Here is a 13674-nt window from a genome sequence, read left to right on the forward strand (position 1 = left end):
TCTCTGCTTAATGAGACAGCGAAGTTTGGTTTGTTTCTTCAGGTGAATATTCCTTCTTGCACGTATGGAAAAATATAGGCTATAGGCAAAATAATGTAAAATAAAAGGATGAATTTACTTCTAAACATTCAGTATTAAAACCAGTAGAGTTTCATGATTGCGTAAAAACAGTAGTTTTGATATCAAGTGGCAAATAGCTGGGGTTGAATTATATCAATTTCAAAAGTCATCTGTGGGAAGAACTGGATTTCTGAAACTCTGTACAACTCAAGCTGTGGGCTGCCCCCTGCCAGCTGTCGTAGCAACGAACTCCAGCAGAACCCAGTGATCTGCACCCGGGTGCTCTGACTTCGGGAACTTCGGCCCTGGGTGCTCAGCCTCTCTGTTCTTCCTCTGAGGCTGCAACTGTCCTCATCGTGTGCCCAACAGCAGTGGGATGATTTTTAAACGTCAGGAAAGGAAACCACCTTTGTCTCAGAAAAACAGTGGGTTAGTACTTAGGCTTGAGATCTCATTTTTACAATATATCCAATTTCAAGTTGATGTTGTGCTCCTTTACCTCTAACACTGATCCTTAGGCTAAAGATAGAGGGTATTACCGGTTGTATTGTCATACACTTTTAGGTTCTACATCTTTAATTTTAATAGCTTAGAATGAGAAATACTTGACTTTCCATTACAGAAGTTGGAGTCTTTTTATGTGTAGTTTTAAATAAAACTAGTGGGTTTTTAAACAGTCAGAAATAGTATCTGTACTTAAAAAGTGGTATATTTATTGATCAGTATAATGCAGAACTGTAACTTTACGCAGGTCATTCACGTTTTCCTGAGATTATTGAAGTTTCTTGTTCCCGACTGTAAACATTTAGTTCTTTTTTTTTCTAAATAGATTATTTTCCTTCCTCACCCTTGAACTTCAGTGCTTGCCTCTTCATGGTATGGGAAGAAAATGAAATTGGTTGTGCTTGATACATCTTCGTGTTCTGTTCCATGGCTTTCTTAACTACAATGTATGGTGAATTTTAAAAAATGAGAATTTTAGGGCTAGAAAAGAAGTGAGACTTTTAAAACTAGCACGTTTTAGGTTTGCTTTGACAGGCAACGTTTCTGTGAGTGGGACTGACATAACTGCCAAAAAATTCCCGTACCTGTTCATCTTTTGGCTTCAGCAGTTCCGTGTTCCAGCTCACTGTATGGTTTCACAGACGCTGCCACTGGCACATCACAAAGAGCTGTGCAAAAGCGGGAGGTGCAGGAGTGCGGCAGGGTACTGAAGGCAGCGTGAGCAGGAATGGTGCTGGGTACTGAGCTGCAGCCTGAAAGTTAAGGCCAGATGCCTGCTGGAGACTGAAGTAGGCGTATCCAAAGACAGAACCTAAAGGTGTGGGATTTCACAAGAATTGGCTAAGAATCATCTGTGTGTTATGGGATACCCTACTTAAAGGCTTAATTAGTGTTTATTCTTCAGTGCTTATTTTTGATTCCTGTGGTAAGGAGTTCTTATAAGGACTTACTTACCGGGGACATGTCTAAGATGCATATTGTGAAAGCAGAAGTTTGTTTGCTGTGCTCTGTGTTCCTCCTGTGTAGGATTCCCTGTTTGATGTATTGCATGCATGTGCATACATAAAATCTCCGTGTGAACGTGTGAACCCAAGCAAATCCATTGAAGAGCTGTTTTTCTTTTCCATTTGCTTTCATTTTGTTTTAGTGTTCTGTCTCCTCAGCTGAAGATCGTCATGCGTATGTTGCTGACACTTTCATCTTTTCCCATCTTTGTTACCACATCTGATACCACGTTTGTATTCCTTCAGCTATCTTATCGCTGTTGTTGATCAACAGCGGTACCAGGCACTTGCTCCGAGTTCCCAAAGGCAGGGAGATGTTGTGCTTCTGTCACTGCTCGGCCACCCCCTGCAGGACTTCGGCTGCCTGAGGAGGAGGAGGGTGGCTGCTCGTAAGGGCTGCTGCAGTCAAGCAGAGGGAATGCCTATCTCCAATGTAACTTAACTGCACTTGATATAACTTTCTACTGACTTTCTTTAAATCGGTCTCCCCTGGAATGTCAGGACTGGGATGGAGTTGCTGATGGCAGTGTCACAGAGTCCTCAAGAGCCACGTTTTCACCCGTGCTGTTCCCAACCTGTCTTCACCTTCTAGCATTCCCACTCGTGTGTCACTCATGCACAAATTTATTTTTTTTATTCTCGTAACAGAAGAAATGTATGATTGTGAGAGGCAACACGATGAAAATTTAATCTACATTAATGTCGGTGTATCTTAGCAAAGAAGGGTTGAGCTGCCAAAAAAAGCAGCTGTCTTTTTTCCCATTCTATCTTGGTATGTGCAATGTGACTTAGTAGAGATCATTTCCACAATCTGTAAATTAAATATAAAGTTATATATTCCCTTTCCAGTGGAAGTATGGGGGGGGGGGAACACCATGAGGTTACAGAGTCAGTATGTTAGTTGTAATAGCAAATTGTCAGAAGAGTCAGAAAAACACCCCAGGCCGTGAAGACAGACTGTAGTGCCCTGTCTCTGGAATGCTTTATCTGCGTACTTACTCAAAGTCAATTTTGTAACTATAGTGTAATCTTCTGGTCATGTTTCACAAATGGAGTGTCCCGTACTGGTATACAAAATCATATTTTTATTACAAGAATGTATAGCATGTTTTAAATATGTACAGGATTTGAAAGTGTTGTTCCAAGGCAGAGGTAAGGTAGGTAGTGGGCTTCACTGAAGTCACCTTTGTACAGGAGATGCCGGGGTTCACCCATGCGTGCAGCTGTTCACTGTGCAGCCGTGGGCTGAAAGAGGAGATGCTAACACAGGCACAGCTCTGGGGTTCCTGAATGTCCATGCTGAGCAGGGATTAAGGCTGGCTAGAACTGCAGCCTCTGTGAGGACAGAGATGTTAAGCTACTGTAAACTAAAATTGTAATTAATGAAGAAGGACTACTTCTTTGTTGAGAATTAGTGTTCGAGTCACTAATTTACATAGGTACTTGGCAGTTGAGTAAATGTAGTGGATGTTGTAAATGGTTCAGGCTGGCAGCTTGACAGCTAGAACCAAAAAGTTGAGCAAAATTTTAATTCCATGTATAATTTCTTTTTGAAAGAGTATACTTCTTTGTAGTCAAAATAGTTTGGTTTGACAGGTTTGGTTTGACAGGCATTGATGGTGATGGAATCTGAAAGTTCATCACTTATACTTGGGATTGTAATTTCTTCTGCATTCTTCCCTGACTTTTCTTCAGTTGCTTCTTTTCCAAAATAGTACTTTTGATGTACATTTTTTGTTTGCCATTGCTTTGTGCTCTCCGTGTTCTTTTTTCATACTGCAGTCTTCCCCATCTTTTCACTTTTTTTCTCTGTCTATGTATTTTTCAGCATGGAATTACTCCACAACAACCAACAAACAAAAATTTTGTGCTCAAACAGCAGGGGGAGTTCTGATCTTTTTTCCTTTTTTGTAATTCTGTAAAATGTAATTTCATCCATGTTCAGGTTTCATAGCCTAGGAGGAGCCGGTCTCTTGGGAGAGGGTTATTAGATTCCATTTGCAGTAGTGGCTGTTTTCATTTGAATGTTTTTTCCCCCATTAAGCAGTGAAAATATTTTTTTTGTTGTTTAGTGTTCCAGCATTTAACCCCTTATCAACTTCCATCAGAAAACTAAAGGAGGAGATTTTAGTTAATTGGAATTTACATGAAGAAGAGAAGTTACTAATAAGAAATAATTGCATATGAACAGAAACAAACCGACTACAGAAGGATTTCTGGTTGTGGAATGAGGAAATGTTGAAGGCTTTATCTTTTTCTGCATTTATCAACTGTACGTCAAATGGCATTTTCTTGAGCCTGAAGTGATTTTTTTCTTTCTGGAGGCTCCCTTTGCCAAGTTACTCTGTAACTAAGAGCAGTAGGAAAAGTTCTGCTTAATTTAAAGCAATTGTTAGCTGTTAGGCAATGGTATCGCTTACATGGGCTTACACAATTGCTGTGGCTTCTGGGTGCCTGATCCTGCTCTGGGCTGTGTGTTTCCAACCTTAGTTTTTCCCAATGCAGGTGTTTGTGTAGGCATACAGAGAAATAGGCTTTATGTTCTTTTTTCAGCAGGGGAATGATGATGGGGCATAACCTTTTTGTTATTTGTGAGTTACTTTCCAGCTTGAGTGTTTTTTTGATGTGGTATAGAGCTATACAGTGAGAAGAAAGGAAAGGCAGGGGGAGGGGGCTTCTTGAGCTGTTGAGAATTACACGCATGACTGTGCCTCGAGGCTTTAGTCTTGCAGAGATTTTCTTGCTGAAGTCAGAGGCTCTGCATCCACAGAGATGTGGGAGCCGAGGGGCAGTCATCTGACTGCAATTCTGAGACGGTGAATCAACTTAAAGTTACAAGATGGTTGTAGATAGCTGTTATTAAAGTCTCAAAGGTGGGAAGAAGATAAAAATTAGTCATTATGATTTCTAGTGAATTACAGAAATAAAAATCTATTTCCAGGAAGAGCTGCGGTTCTGAAGTGTCTGCTGGACATTCACAAGATTTTTAGGGAGAGCGACCCTGCCTACCTCCTTAATGATCTCTTCATTACAGACTACTGCGTCTGGATTCAAAAAACCAAGTAAGTTCTGAACTTGTTATCGATGTGGGAAAGGTTTTTAGCATACTGCATGTAGGAACAAATAATCAGTAAAACCAAAATACACGCTACATCCTATAAATGGAAATGTTTTCAGTCATTTCATTTCGTAACCTTGTTATCCAGGTATTCCTACAACATGGGAGAAGACATCCGGTTCATTTTTTATGTAGTGGCATCACTGGAGAAGGGAGGGAGGAGTTGCATTTTTTTAAATACAGGTGTGAATTTTCATTGATTATTAATGGTTTAGGGGAAAAACAGCTTTAGAAGAATTTTCATGCCATTGCAATCCCAGGAGTAAGAGATTTTAGAGGACCTATGTAACATTTGGAAGATGGTTGGAACAAATTCGAGTTCAGCATTGAATTTACAACTTCTTATAGAATTGACAGCTTCCAATTCAGGTCAAATTCACATGCAGACCATTTAAATCTGTATGAAACAGTTGATTTATGAACTGTAGCAGGTGTACCAATTGATTATTAACACCAGAGTAAGTGTCTCAAATCTGTGTGCTGCATACTGTTGCCCCTGTAGTTGCTTGCCAGCTCACTCTGCCTGGCAATATGCTTTGGCTTCCACTTCTCTGGAGAGGAAACAGTGACTCTGCCACTTCCAGACTAAATCTGGGAATCGTGGCCTTACTAATACAAATACAAAAAGTGCCATTGTCACGTTTGATAATACAGCAACGTATGGATTTCCTAACAATGGTTAAACATAGTCTTTGCCTTCTAGTTCACAATTCGAGAGGAGTTTTCTGGAGGTAAAAAAAAGTCAGTGCGCAAGATACTAGAAGTGATGAGGGGATATAGAGGGAGCTTGGTAATTCTCACGATCAGAAAGGGTAGTGTGCAAGCTGGCTTACTTTTCTTTCTAAGGTTAAAGGCCTTTTGTTCACAACTGCTTATTATGTACTAGATGATTCTTACTCTTCTCTATATGTTAAAAGAGATCATGCTCCTGCAGGTGATGATGCGCAAAAGCGACTACGGATGTTTCCAAAGTTTTTGATTGATGAAACCTGATTAGTTACAAGAACAGCCAGTTCATTCCAAATCTCCATTTCTGAGGGGTCTTTTTCACTCAGACCTTAAATACAAGTATGGGGAAATTCATGTTCAGGTTGAAGTTGACTCAAAAAAGTAAATGAAAGAGAGAGTTATTTCATGGTCTTTCACAAAGAAATGAGTCACAGAACAGTGATATCACTGCTGGCCGTATCAGTGAATATAGTGATAAGGAAGTTAGTCAGAAAACCCAAGAATTTCTGTAAACATAGCAGGAGAAAATGTATGGTAGATACAAGTGACTGATACATTAACACATTTACTCCCAGACACATACATTATGTACCAGTTAAGCAGAACTGACAGCTTCTGGAAAGAGGGCAATTAAGCTATCTTGCTGTCATAATGACATGGCACAATAGTTGTCTGTCATTAGGAGAACAAGAGAAAGAGGAACAGTAGAAACCATTGCCTATTTTTAGGAATGAATTTGCCTGAATCAGGAAAGCATTTAAGCATATGCTTAAATAAGTCATTCCTGGTTCAGTTCAGCAGTGAAGCATGTGCTTGAAGTTAAGCATGTTCTAAGTGAATGGGGGCACTTTTTTTCCCCTTGTAAGTGTTGAAGGAAAGTACTGAGTCCACTTTTCACTCAGAAAATACCTAACAGATTTGGAAATGGTTGGTGAATGGTCTGGTAAGAACAAGGGTTCCAGCTCCCCAAGGTGAGTACGGTGTTGGGATGGGAGGGTGGTACACATGCCATTCCAGGGGAAGAAAGTTGTTACAGCTCTCTGATAATTGCCTCTGTGGGAAAGAGTTTTGGGAGGGGAAGGAATCTATAGGTTTCTTTAGTGGTCTTTTAATGAAATAATTTGCGTGCCCACTTGGTTTGGATACTTTCTCTGTTTTGTTTTTTAGTTATTCTTTGCTCTGTGCAAGCTTTATTAACCTCCTTTGTCTCCATTTTCTTCTCTCTATTCATAGTTGTAGTCCCAGGTTACCCTCAAAAATCTGTGAAGGGTTTTTCTTTTCTTCCTCTCTTTCCATGATCTGTGACCCAGTCCTAGTGGAGGTTGGGGCCTCTTTGTTTAACAGTTAAAACAGATTATAGGTTATTTTTAGTGAAGAATCTGGGCACTTTAAAAACAGCTGGAAGCAAGATTTTTAGCTTACCTGTACTGGCAGAGAAAACTCTGGGAGTCATAGGTTTAGGAAAAAAACTATGGCACAGGCAGAAATGCAATGGATATATCATATGGTAGTAAGAGAATAGTCAAGATAAAGCCTTCAGGAAGGGAACACCACAGGTAGTTACTAGCTTTTAGATTTCAGAGTGGAAACAAAACCTTATAGCCAGCAGTGTGTCAATAGTAGATTACAAATTTGGTTTGAGATCATCGTTTGGCTGTGGCTAAATTAGATGAATAAGTGAATGTGTCACTGGGCTGGCAGAAGATGATTTATTTTAAGCACAGTGTGTCTGGAATTGGAAATGATTAAGCTTCTGAATAAAAACAAATGCAGGTGGCTAATAGTCAGTTGGATACGGTGAGTACAATCCAGTTCTTTAATTCTAAGGATTTTTTGAGAGACTGATTTTATTGAGGTACTTGCTACTAAAAGTGAATTCGTGAAAATCTTAGATAATAAAAGATATTAGCAAGTATAGCTAAAGTTTCATCTTTTCTTTTGCAGTCTTAAGTTTAGTTTTACCTGCTTTTTAGATTTCTAGCTTGCTTGTGAAATTAATAATTTGTTCTATGGTATAAAATGGCATGTGAAATCATTTTAACTTCATTGTGTTTTGAAGGAAGGAAGCACGTTGCTCAGCAAAACCTATCAGAAGAGAGAAAAGTAAAGGTTAACCTGGGTAACAAAAGCTAGACAAAGACCTACGCAGGCAGCCTGTAGTAAGTCTTGGCAGGTGGTGTCAACATTTATGTTGAAAAGCCAGATGCAGCCAGATGGAAAATTGCATCTTTAACCCCTGAGGTCATAATGACATGTCATCACTTCATTTGATCCCCCTGCTAAGTGAGCTTATCATCCACCCTGCTGTCACTTCTGTTACTACTTTCATTTCCATAATAAAATTGAATTTAATTTGTCTGGTTTGCATGCTTTTCTTCTTTAGGTCAGAGCTTTTACAAACCGCTATGATACGTATGGCAGCCTCTCCAAAGTGAAGCTATAACTGAACTTGTATTACAAGTCTGAGCTTTTCTCTCTTTCGCACCATTCTGGTATAAAAAGCAGAGGAAGATGAGGGAGAGGAGATAGAGCTTTGGGGAACCACTGGTTGTCTCATAGCTACGTGGGACATGTGGGCTGTGAAGAGCGGGGAATCAAGTGTGGGCTTATTGCAGAAGAACTTCTTTCCTTCCTTTCCTTGCTGGAGGATAGTTCTGTCTGTGACCTCATAGGAGTTGTTTCCCTTACAGATAGATGTCAGAGTAGTTCGCCCACTGACTCTTGCTGTGCTGAGGTTCCTTTGTGTAGCCTGATGTCTTTCTCCAGTGCTTTGTACTCAGTTTGCACCGGTCTCTATTTGTAGCTCAGCCGTGTGATGCTGCTGGCTGTAAGATCAGTGGTGAAGTGCAGGGCTGAACAGCTTCGAGTCGTGGTGCAGGCAGGCAGTTAAGTGCATGCTGTTCTGTATCCCTGTGGAAGAAAACAATTTGAGCCCACGCCGATTTAAAGTATGTTTACCTAACATTTAAATACATGTTTAGGTTTAAACATATACCACTTCATTATTGGTAAACGTATGTTTCCTGTGTTCCTGAAATGGATTTGAAGCTGTTAGGGGCCCTGGCAGTTCTCCAGGGGTAGTTACATGTAGGCAGCTTTATAGTTTATACATCTCCAAAGTTCATGGGTACAAGGAATGCGGAAGAGTAAGATGTTTGATCCCATATAATTTGCATTGTATTTTCAACAGCACTATTTTTATCTTACCATCTCATCTCTTTTCACGATCTGTTCTATTGCAAAAAATTCTAAAGTCATTATCGACACTGTGTATTGCTGTAGATTTGACTCACAGTAAAGGAGATCTGTTATGTTAAGAGGGATGAGCCACTAAATTGCTTCAGCATGTCCCGTGGAACTGTGCCTGCAACTTGATTTATGCCACCTGCGTACAGGCTGCTTTGGTGTGTACATGCTCTGCAGTCACACCTTCTCATTGCAGAGTACATATACTTACACCTATGACAAATGTAATCTTGCTAATTTTGATGACTGTAGGTATAACGTGCCAGTTCAAGCATGGACTGTTTGCTTTAGAGTAAGCTTTAAAGAACCAGGATCCCTGATGTCACTTACGCAGCTCTGTAGAAGATGGTATCTTTACTGGAACTAGACTAAAGCCAACTCAGTATTCCTAAACATGTTAGGTTTGCTTCTGTTGATTTGCAGGTTAGACATACCCTAAAAGATTTCCTAGCTTCATAGCTCTGTTTTCCTTTTCATCTCTTTGTTATAATCAAAACCTAGTCCTTGTTACAACATAATTACCTAGTCAGAAGCCAGCAGGGAGTTGCTGCTTGATGTGTAGGGTGTGAAGTTCTCTAAATAAATGTAGGATTAATTACACTCACAGTGTGTCATTGAGGTGATGAGATTGACTGTGATTGTTCAGCTCCCCTTTTCTTTTCCCTAGGCTTTCTGAATTACTGTTTTAATCAATACAGTGTATGTGGGCCTGAAGGTTTACGGGCTGCTGTTGCAAAGGCATCGAGGAATACAAGTCTTTCAGAAAAAAGTATGATCAGTGAGATTTAGGATTTTTAAGATTAGAAATGATAAAGGCATTAAAGTGGGGGAATAAGGATCTCAGCCTTTGGCATCATAGTTTCAGTCCATTGCTGTGGTTAAAGTTTGGTAGAGGAAGATTTCTGTATATTGGTTCTGACCTCTTTTGTTGGCTTTAACTGATAATAAATATTTATTTTACAAGTGATCATCTGTTTATATTTAGAAAAAAAAGTCAGCCTACTAATGTTTTTTTTCCAAACATACATTTGATAATCAGAGTGGTGCTGATAGCTTGCTGTTGTGCTCATCTAAACACACTGTACCATTGAATTGTCAAAAGCCTCTTTTCAGTTTGTTTAGCTTTTTGCATAGCTGTATGTGTCTGTTATTAATTTACATTAAGTTCTCTACTCTGTGGAGCATCTTACTTGTAGTACTTTCCTTTTGTTTTGTTATGTCAGCTCCCCCATATACTCTCCTGTGCTTGCTTGTAGGGCAAAGAGCGTTTAAGAGCAGATCACGTCTGACAGCGCTCCTGAAAGAACTGCTTCAAGCTTCGGCTAGATTTGGGAAAATATTTTTTATAACATCTTTAAGCTTGTGTAGTCAAATATTATGGTCTTTAGGTGAATATAAAACGCTGTATGTTAAAAATTATTTGTGAAATTGATCATCTCATCTGCAGACTTAAAATTTGACCCCGTTACTATTTGCTGAGGTCTGGAAAACTCTGGAAGGTTGTGTAGAAACTACTTTGTGCCATTTTTGCCTCTGTTTCTTGGCATTTTTGTTTTCTTCAGTGGTTTGGACATTTGGAAAGATCAAAATACTTTAACAGAGGAAAAACAGACTTTGAAAAATCTTTCGGTCTTTGCTTTTTTGCTACTTACAGGGTTAATTTTCATGAAGTCCTGTTCTCTCTTCATGGCTTTGCAGTGTTCCTAGGAGTAACTTACCTGTAACATCCAGCTAAGGACTGTACCCTCAAATGAGGGGTGAATGGAGTAGATCTTGTTGACTGTGCACATCTATGATGAAAATACTAAGTTCAGAAAGGAAGATTCAGGAACAAAACTATCCGAACAGACTGTTAAATGGTATGCTGCTAGCAAGCTAGTTTATTAAATTTGCTGTGTGTGTGTGTCTGTGTCTGTGTGTGTGGGGATCATTAGCAGAGAAGAAGTATTAATCAGTGGCTCAAAGCATTCTCATGTTAGAAGAATATGCTAATTTTCAGCTGTTAACCTCTCAGATTCAGCAGCCATGATTCAGAAGAACAAAAGCATAAGCAGTAATATATTCTGGATGAAAATCCTGTTTCTTGGTTCTGTGGGATTAAACTGTTTGGTATGGTATGTTTAAAGCATTTCCTACAGTTAAGATCTTAGGAAGAATACAACTGACAGTATTGTATTTTATGTGAATTACACTTTCATGGTCAACTGCGCTCTGCTTTGGCTGTAGTGTAGGTTTTGCTTACCTTCATTACTGCCCAAATTAAGCTTAGTTCATTGAAAGATACGGTAATTTCAGGTTTGATAAAATTCCAGTACTCCAAGTAGGTGGTGCAGAGAAAAGCAAAATTGCTTCCACATTGCTCTGAAAGCAGCCTTGCCATTAGCATCTGCTTTTAGCGTATGCTCTCATGTAGCTGGTTATATTATTTATTAGTCAACAACCTCCTTGCCACCATTACAAAATCCCTCCTTTTGATATATCTTGTAGTTAGAGAATTATATTTTTCACTATCCTCCTTGAATGGTATCGTTATTTGGATACACTGAAGCCCCTTAATTCCCCCACACACTCCATGTAAAACAAAACAACTTGTTGGACTATGGGTATCGTTCTTTGAAGGTTGTTCTTTCCTTTGCTGTTTCCACTTCATATTACAATCCATGCCGGTACCAGGGATAAAATAAATCTTGGTGCGCTGGATTGTGATCACACTTTTTCAATGACTGAAGTAAGAAAGCTGTTTTATCTGGTTTCGCAGACTTCACCCTTACTATCCTGCGATGCCTTGCAATAGTAGCTCATGATTACAAGCCTCTGTTACTGTATTTCCTTCTTAGCAGGCTTTGTAAACTGGCATTACTATTGCTGGCAGCTAGTTCAGCATGCAGACTGCGTTTGCTTACTGCTTGAAGTAATCGTGCTGCTTTAGGTTTGCTTTTCCACCACTTCTTTGGTGGCGTGTAGTAGTGTATTAACTTTCAGATGTTTCAGCTGGTTTTCAAAGTTTTACCAGTAATGGGAGTGGCTGCTTCAAACGGTATCCTGGCAGGCTCTTGAGGTTCATTTTATGCCTATTTCAGTTTACGTACCACTGACCCTTGGAGTAACTAATGTGTCAGTGTTCTAGGGAATACTGGAAAAAGGAAAAAACTGGGAAGGGACAGCATTTTTTGTTTCTTTACGAAATGAAGATCATCCATTGTCTTCAGAGTCTTTGTCTGAGTACTGGCTGATATCTTAAGCAATTCGTAAGAAAATACAGTGTATGTCTCTTTTAGATAAAATTTCTGGTGACATTTAAAGTTGTTCTTTTTTTAAAGTAGGAAATAATGATTTGAACAGATGAGTTGCACAGACTGACCCAGATTGGCAACATATGCTTATTTGAACAACATGCATTTTAATACAATCAAGTATAAGATGGCACATTTACAATAAGAGAGTGTAGATCATGGTTATGAATTGAAGAGCATAAGACAGTTGAGGGCAGGAAAAATTGCTTGGGTCATGCTTGAGAACAGTTTGAACTTGAGTACCTATTCATCTCTCAGTAGGTAAGAGCATGCGTACGGTGTTTCACTGAAGAAGCAGAATGGTGTTGTTTAGGAGAAAAGTGGCACAACCTCAGACTGCATCATTTGTGAGCCTGCTAACAAACCGACTGATTCTAGTGTCTACTTTTAAAAAATGTTGAAAATTGGAGACAGTTACAGGAGAAAAAGCTCCATGAATGTGCATGTCTGAATGACCTATGTTATGGCAAGAAACTGGAAAACCTTAGTGGGTCATTCCTAAGAAAGATTGATTTTTGACATGTCTGCAAGTATGCTGGGGCAGAGATTCGTTGTTTAGCCATTGTGTAATACAAGAGCAACAAAAAATTACAGCTAAAAATCCATCTAATTGAATATGAAACAGGAAAAATTCAGACCAGTGATATGTTGACTTGCCTCATTCTCCCTAGTTTTTGGGTGATTTTTGTACTGTTTTATCTGTTTCCATCAAGACAACGTAACTCTTGGTTCATACCTCATGGCTTAAACACTGGCTATGGATATGGTGCAGAAAGTATTTGAGATTCTTCACAATTTGTTACTAAAATAGGCTTTTCTAGTCCTTTTTTTTTAAAGGGAAATGCTATCATTTAGCACTTAGACCTTAGGTAAGGGCTTACCAATTTATCAGAGTGCACAGGCTGCTGGTGCCTGAATTTGGTAGAGAATCCAAATTTTATTTATTTCCATGCCAAGTCATCTGCTTTTAATCCTTAGATCACAGTTCTTTGATTTAAAAATAGTAACTAAGAATTTGCAGGCACATTATGTGTTTGTCTCATCTTTCACTATTTTGATGTATGTTTTTAATATAGTTTCTCTTTGTTTACTGTCATCCTGAGCTGCCATGCTTCTCATTAAATATTGCATCTTATTTAAGGCCCGAGGTGTCGCTTCAATTGTCTGCAGAGCAGTAGGTGTACACGGAGCACTTTGTAAATAACAATACCCAAGCAATGTAATATACTGACTTAAGAGGCTTAAAGCAAAACAGTGTTTGCCCTAAAGGCTGAAAAATGTGATAGACAGGTGGGTATAATGCCAGAAATTTCCCTTTATGTATGTTTTAGCAAGCCCTGTAAAGCATGGATTTCTAACAAGGGATTTAATCTCTCTTCCCAGCTGCTAGCTGCAGTTTCCTTTGATGTTTTCCTCTCCTTTCCTCTCTTTTTTTTGCCCTATTTATTCCATCGCTTTTCTATAGCTCGTATTCCTTCCGGCTGTGTCTGCATGCACCTTGCTGTGGGTAGAGAAGGGAAAGAAGAAAGCCATTTTTTCCCCCTCAGGCCACTGCTTTGATTTCCCAAAGTTGTTGGGAGGCAGCTCCTGTCTGCCTGCAGAAGGGTCAGCGCTCGGTGCCGTGTCTCTGCAGTCGGCACATCTCGGCTGGCTTCTGCTCCGACAGGGGAAGGACAGGCTCGTGTAGTTGTTGCCTTTCTGAGCAGGTGGAGCGTGCAGC

General features: G+C 39.5%; 1 protein-coding gene across 5 annotated transcripts in view; it reads left to right on the forward strand.

The window, feature by feature from the left end:
* Positions 1 to 13674, forward strand: part of SHQ1 (SHQ1, H/ACA ribonucleoprotein assembly factor) — a 47598-nt gene that overhangs the window by 20697 nt on the left and 13227 nt on the right. For all 5 annotated transcript variants that reach the window (XM_035546953.1, XM_035546954.2, XM_050712869.1 and 2 more), the window contains exon 12: positions 4510 to 4630. In XM_035546953.1, coding sequence (XP_035402846.1) covers positions 4510 to 4630 — 121 coding nt within the window. The remainder of the gene's footprint in view (positions 1 to 4509; positions 4631 to 13674) is intronic.

This window comes from Cygnus atratus, chromosome 10 (assembly GCF_013377495.2).
Source record: "Cygnus atratus isolate AKBS03 ecotype Queensland, Australia chromosome 10, CAtr_DNAZoo_HiC_assembly, whole genome shotgun sequence".
NCBI lineage: Eukaryota > Metazoa > Chordata > Aves > Anseriformes > Anatidae > Cygnus > Cygnus atratus.